Raw genomic sequence first — 7,500 nt, 5'->3', positions numbered from 1 at the left:
AGTTCTGAGCTAGACCGTTTTTTGCATTAACAATGAAATGGCTTATAGTGAAAGCTTAGGGGCAACCTAGCACGTCAGGAAACCACTGACAATGCTCAAAATATAATTAGACTGAGCAGTGCTGCAAGATCGAACGTGCCCACTGATTTGATACGACCAGAACACAAATTCAGTTTATTTATTCATTTTTTGTTATAACCTCACTGTACACTTTCAAAGTTTACAATACTTTGGTTTGTAGAGACACTCACCATACATCACCACAGAAGTGTAATTATGTGTTGAGCATTCTCAGTGGTATAAAATAACTTTTGTGTTTTGACATGCTAGATTGCCCCTTTTTCCTTTAATGCCTACACAATGGTGGGCATTCATTGGAAATATCCAGTTGTTAGCTTTTCATTATGACAAATAGGTTGACAAAATAGGAAACGTGACTCCAGTCAGCATGAGCTATTTTAGTACAGTGATATGTTTTAGATATTACACATCATTAAGCTATTTACTGGAAGCTCCCATGATCCACCAATTCTGTAATAGCAACAGAAAGCTTCAGTGCTTTCTGAGGAATTACCTTGATTCAGTCCAGTCATTATCACAGAGTGATGATCAGCGATAATCACACCTTACCATAAGGAGAGAGTGTGTGAGAACACTTGTGCCACGTCGGCCTACGTGTGTTCCAAGAGCGGCATTTATCTGATGAGTCAGAGAGAACGTCTTCTTGTGGATGACGTGGGAATGACCTGCACGCTATTTTTCATTCCCCTTTTTCAGAGATCATGTGAGTTTTCAGTCAACTAGTGCATTGGGCCATAAAGGCGTGAGGACCTTTCCCTCGCTTGAAGCTTGAGTATTTAACCTCTCTGCTAAATGCTTGGCCCCTGTGCTTTTACTGCAATTTATGGCCAAGAAACTAGCGTTTGCCGTTGACACCGCTGACTCTGTACAGAGTCTTTTACTTTATTCATCTCTGTTTGTGAATTGCGCCAGTATTTGAGGTTGCAAAGATTTTTACCCAATTGCCTGATTTCTTCCTCCATTGCCAGAATACGGCCTCTGTAGTCTAAGCTACCGTAATCTTTGCTTTCTACTGTCCCAAAACTGCCATGGCCCTCCCCTCGGTAGGCCTGAAATGTGAAGCAAATACTGATTCTGTTGATTATTGACACAGTGACAGATAGACTTCAATTGGCTCATCTGGCCTGAAATGTGGAGCAGATACTGATTCTGTTGTTTACTGAAACAGTGACAGTTCTGATCATGGTTTTGCGGGTTTGCTCAAATATCTGCCCACTCTTATTATTAGCCTACTTAATAATAAGCATCACACATTCAATAACAATATCAACTCAATATCAATGCAATGATACTAATATTGACATAAATTATTGTTACTGGCAAGACTCTTCCTTGATATCTTCAGTTGATGTGAATACCAATGGTAAATGGTAAACTGGATTGCATATTATATAGAGTTCCTCCACTCTGATAGCTCGAAGCGTTTTACAATGTCATGCCTCACATTCATCCATTCACACACACACACACACACACACACACACACACACACACACACACACACACACACACTCGCACACTGATGTTGTGGGTCGAGTTTCCGTCAACATAGAATGGCCACCAAAATTACTCTTCATGAGTTCCCAGTTTAAATAGCCTAAGTTTGTTTTCCAGAGTCAGATTGGGTTGAATTTTCTTCTAAAAATAGCAAAATGAACAATCCCTGTGCCCTTATTATATATGTGTAAGTCAGATGTCTGTAATACAGTCAGTTATTATTGCCTACTTATGTCACAACATCTGCAGTGCTGCACCCAAAACAACTTGGGCAACTATTGAGAGAGAACATAGATTGTGTCATCTGTGAAGAAACGTGATTCTTTAGACTGGTTTGATTTTTGTGTGGAAAATGCACATGTACTGTACCTGTGTGTGCTTTTGTGTTTTTGTGTGCACGATTTCTATGTGTATAATGTATACGTGTATGTATGTGTGTTTGTGCTGGTCTTGAGTGTGGTTCATAGACGTGTGTATGTAAGGAAGAGTAGCAGTTCCTTTTTTTGCGAGCATGCGGCTCTGTGTGTGTGTGTGGGTGTGTGTGTATGTGGTCAAGTCATACTCTAGCATATGCAGACTATTTTAATAGTGGTTAATGTTATTATTTGAATACTTTATCTGATTGTTGATGGACGTCTGTGTGTGTGTGTATGTTTTATGCTACGATACAGAGTTCTGGGGCTCTTCTCTGAACAGCCACTTAGTGGACAGCACAAAGAGCTCTGGCGGCGATCAGGGCAGCTCCTGTGAGATCCAGCTCTCGGCCGGTGGTGACCGCCTCTGGTACATCAACCCCGTCTTCGTGGACGACCACTGCAACTCCCCCGCCCCCGCCCCCGCACAGCCCCAACCTGTCGCCAGGAGCCAGAGCCTCACCACCACCCCCAGCTCAGCCGCCTCCGGCCCGGGGCCCAAGTACAAGCGGCCCCCTCCTCTCCCGCCGAGGCCCCTGGGTGCCGGTGAGGGCCCCTCTGCGCTGACGAAGCCCTCGCCGGCGGTGGCGTCGGCGTCACGGGGAGCGGAGACGTCATCGTCAGAGCCGCCGGCCGCCTCGCCCGCCCACGCGAAGGGCCTTCCCGGCCCCAGAGGCTCGTGCCCTGCGCCGGCGACAGCGACAGCAGCAGCAGCAGCAGCGGTAGCGGTAGCGTTAGCGACGCAACAGCCAGCGCGCGTGAATGAGGAAGGAAGTGGTGAGCGCGAGAGCGCTGCTGCTGCTGCAACTAAAGGGGGAGCCGAGAGAGTGGAGCCGACGTCCAAACAGCAGCAGCAACAGACGCAGACACAGACGCAGACACAACAGACGACCGCCGCGCACGCACCGCCACCCGGGATCCCACCGCCGGCGGCCGCGCAGCGGAAAGACAGCGGCAGGGGGAAGAGACCCCCGCTGGGCCGCCCGCCCTCCTTGCGCGTGCCCCCCGTCCCCCGCCGCAGGCCCTCGGACAGGCAGACGAGCGTCGAGGACGCGTCGACCACGGCCAGCCAGGAAGCTCCCGCGGGGGAGGAAGGGGCCACCGCCGCTGTGGTGGTGCCCGTCGGCACGCTCGTCTGCCTGGACGGCGCGGACTCGGAGAACCGGGCAGACAAGCCGACGGAGGCGGTCACTTCTGGCATGGCTTCCCAGCCGGCGGAGAGCTTGGAAGTGGACACGGTCCCGGCGCTGTCGTCCGGACCGCTCTCGCCCGGCAAGAAGCGCGGACCTCCCGTGCCTCCGCCGCGACGCAAGCGGCCCTCCGTGATGGAGCCCGGCCAGGCGCAGAGCCTCTCGCCGGACGGCCCGCCGCCTACGCCCCTGACCCCCACCACCCCCGAGTTCAGCTCCCTGCCCGTGCAGGGCTCCAGCGGCGGCACCCCGCAGCCCACGCGCCGCTCCCTCTCCGTGGAGCCCAAGCTGGGCGACGTGTCCATCTACTCGCCGGACGCCGCCGCCGGCAGCTTCCCCCACCAGCACCCGGACAACGACTCCTACTCCACCAGCAGCGCCGAGGACGACGCCGACGCCACGGCCTCGGGGGCGTCGCCGAGCAACGCCAACGCTGCCAGCGCCCCTAGTACGGGCGGAGGAGGCGGCGGCGGCGGCGGAGGCGGCGGCCACGCGGTCATCAAGCGGACGCCCACCATCATGCTGGACCGCGCCAAGCAGCGGCTGAGCATGGTCAACTTCAGCAGCGTGTTCACGGGCATCCTGAGCACCGAGCAGAAGCTGCAGAAGCGCGTGGTGGAGCTGTCGCGCGACGCCGGCTCCTACTTCGGCTGCCTGGTGCGCGACCACCGCGCCTTCACGCTGGACACGCTGCGCAAGCACACCTCCAGCACCGAGATGCTGCAGGAGATACGCCAGATGATGACGCAGCTCAAGAGCTACCTGATCCAGAGCACCGAGGTCCAGAACCTCCAGGAGCCCAACGTCTTCTCCGACGAGAAGCTGGGTAAGTGGGCACCAGGGGGGGGGGGGGGGGGGGGGGGGGTGGACGTGTGTGTGTGTGTGTGTGTGTGTGTGTGGGGGGGGGGGGGGGGGGCGGGTGCTGAGGAGTAAGTCTATCAAGAGAATGACAACAAATTGGTGACATGGTTCAAATGATGAAGTAGTGAAAGTACCTGAGATTTTGAGTTACTGACAATTATGCAGTGTTGGGAAGTAACTGAATACATGTATTCGGGATTACGGCATTTAAAAAGCAAAATATGAGCTCCTTTCTCTTTCCCTCTCTGTTTATATTGATAGACTAAATGGCAAATCTCTCAGGGAATGTAGAATGTAAAATTAGTTTTTATTGCAGGCCAAATTAGAGCCTAAACCCAGCCAGCATGCTTTAGGTTATTGTTTCTTGACTGGGTGTTCTGCAAGAAGTCATGTTCATTACATAGAATCTGTATATGCTTTGTTTGGGATGTGGTAGCCTTTTAGCCTATACAGACAAATCATCTCTGTTTCAGCATGTGTTTCATAGCACATAGGTTTATATATCAATCAATCCTCACTGTAAAGCAGGTGTTGCGTTGTGTTGACTGTGGGTCTCACAAGTTTACAAAACCTTACATAACTGTTTCATCCACTGCTAATAAAATATAGTCACTTTGAGTAATCTAATTGTGCAATTGGTTGTGGAATACATTTTTAAAGTGACCTTCCCAACACTGCAATGATCAAGTATATTGTGTAAATGACTCAGAGAATATAAGTGACTCAGTAGTGAGTGCATGCGTGAGTGAGTGAGTCAGTTAGTGATTCAATTAGTGATTGAATCAATGATCAGGTGACTGACCGAGTAATTCTATCAATGGCAGGACTAACAGACAGGCTACACTGGGCACGTAACTGAAGCTTTCCGCTCCTGTCGCACCTGCAATGACAATTATCTTCCCCTATAATCAATGGAACTTGCTACGCCAGACGTGATAGCGGTGCATACGTTAAAAGACATATAGAGTCACAGGTAGATTGAGTGACTGAATAACTCCATAGGTGGAATAATTGTATATTTAAGAGAGAGAGAGGATACTGAGCAGTGCAATAATAGTCATTCAGTGGTGGATAGAGTGAGTGGGCGGTATGAAGGAGAAACCTCTACATATTTAGGCTACATGTGGCAGACATGAAAACCTCTAATTGACTAGCTGTTCAGTGTCAGTGCTTTCTCTTGCAGTTGTCCATTCAAAAAAGCTAGTAGTAGCCAGTAGCCTAGTAGTAAAGTAGTTCATGCATCAGTGGTTTAATATACTGAAGTATATGCTAAAGTGGCGTTAAAATATTTTTCAGCTCATCAAAGGTAACTAATGTGCTATTTTGGAAAAACTTAAAGAATAATAAAATAATAAAAAAGTGATAAAAAGTAATATGAATAGTTTATATTGAACGTTGAATATGATTTAAGATACAGTCCATGATTATGGCCAAAGGTTGTTGATATTTGTCTTAACAGTCAATCAACAGATGCCCCTGGCTTCCATGCGTCAGTGTAATTGGCTAGATTTGTTATGGTTTGGTTCAAGCCACCAGGTTTGTTTCCCATTTGCAACCAAAGATGGGTTAGGTCGCTTTCACCAGTATAAATTCTGATCATTTTGTTTTCTTGTAAGAACAGATACATTTAAAAAATAATAATAATTAAAGGACATAGTATTGGATATCAAAAAGGCATGATTTATATCAATCATGTCGATTGTCAATCATCAACAATGACATGCGCACACACACACACACACACACACACACACACTCTCACATACACATAAACATATGCTCTTAAGCATTAATGCAAAAGAAAGGACGGTAGTGTACACATATACACATACACATTTATTCAGCTGAGAGGAAATGCAATCTGTCAAAGGGACATTTTTGCATGGCTCACTCCGTGAACTGTGGATTCACACTCTAAACTCTAAACCCATAACGTCATTGCTCAGTCATGGCTCATTTGTATTCTCAAGCAGCTTCAACGAGGACGTGCATATCATATATAGCAAAACACTTCGTAATAGATTTCTGAGATGTCCAAGTTTGAGAGTTCTACTAATCTCTGCAAACTCACAGAATGAACAGAGAAAAATGATGACAGACTATCAAAATGTACTGCGCCATCATGAATCACTATGCTGATCTTCAGTGTGCTGTTGGATACCTAAAATATCTGCGGCAGATGAGCCACTTGGGCTTTGCGCTCACCACTAGGAAATGAACCTATACAGGTCTATGTTCGTCTTACTTCCTCACTTATTTGAAGCCACAGCCACTCACATTGCATATGCACTTGCAACGACAGACGTGCAAAGCCCTATCTGGGGACTACCACACTGAGGGTGGAAAAACCAAAGCCTGCTGTTGTGCTCACTGTACACAAATACCCAAAGCCCTGTCATTAACCAGAAGACTCTGCTGCAAAGAGGAACACTCAGATAAATGTATTTTTGTTTTGCAGATCTGAAAACATTTGAAGATGTTCTTTTTCATATTGCTATTTTTGAATCTGGATTATATGTTGCTTTGACATCTGTTTTTCATCCCCATATGTCGACATTTGTTTTTCATCCCCCATCAATAAAGATTGCATTAAATTAAATGTAAAGCTGCAGTTGGCAAGACTGGAAGATTGAGGGGACTTAGCCAACATTTTGAATGTATACAACTCTCATGCCCCTCCCCCACAACCACGAGCACCCTCCCATCGACTTTGTGCTGTTTAGTGACTGCACAAACTGTGATTGGCAGTCAGATCTGCCAATGATCATGCAGCCTTGCGCTTATTGGATCAGAAGAGCCAGGAGTGGTGGATTTTTGCAAACAAATTGCAGGTTCTAGGTGGAAGTAGAAGTGCATATCACGTAGACTACCCCACTGGTTGATGGAAGGCCAACAGAGCAGAGGCTCTTCAGAGGGCTGGAGTGGGTGAGGGTGGACATAGAGTTGGGTCAGGGAATTACAGTAAGATAGCAAAGTGCAGATCTATTAAGTGCCCTGTACTGTAGGTCAGAGTGAGGTATTCCAGTCAGTGTAGAATATAATATAGTAACACTAATGGGCAAAATCTCTGTTCATGTACTAACTCAAAGACAAGCAATGTGTGGTCTCTTATTATGCATGCATCTTATAAGCCACGTATGGATATATCTATATGTGTGTGTGTGTGTGTGTGTGTGTGTGTGTGTGTGTGCGCATGTGTGCATGTCTGTCTGTCTGTCTGTCTGTCTATAAACCAGACATACGTAAGTTCTCTAGACTCTTTTAGTCTAACTGAGTTTGGTGCTCCTGTTCCAGAGTTGATCATCGAGGCGGCCCTGTGCAAGAGCGTTCTGAAGCCCATCCGCGAGTCCATCTACAACAGCCTGCGGGACATCCACACGCGCAACGGCACCCTGAAGCGCCTGCGCGAGAACCAGCAGGTGGTGCAGACCACCACCACCACCGACCTGGGCGTGACC

The 7,500-nt window shown here is 47.9% G+C and overlaps 1 protein-coding gene across 1 annotated transcript in view; it reads left to right on the top strand.

Moving 5' to 3' along the window:
* rin3 (Ras and Rab interactor 3) overlaps positions 1-7,500 on the top strand; it is a gene marked incomplete at its 5' end in the record, with an annotated part of 22,059 nt that overhangs the window by 4,592 nt on the left and 9,967 nt on the right. The window contains 2 exons of the mRNA XM_062523458.1: positions 2,250-4,007; positions 7,337-7,500. The exon at positions 7,337-7,500 is cut by the window's right edge and continues 145 nt beyond it. Of these exons, the coding sequence (XP_062379442.1) occupies positions 2,250-4,007; positions 7,337-7,500 (1,922 nt within the window). The remainder of the gene's footprint in view (positions 1-2,249; positions 4,008-7,336) is intronic.

Source organism: Sardina pilchardus, chromosome 20 (assembly GCF_963854185.1).
Source record: "Sardina pilchardus chromosome 20, fSarPil1.1, whole genome shotgun sequence".
NCBI lineage: Eukaryota > Metazoa > Chordata > Actinopteri > Clupeiformes > Clupeidae > Sardina > Sardina pilchardus.
This window is presented reverse-complemented; position numbering and strand designations above follow the sequence as displayed.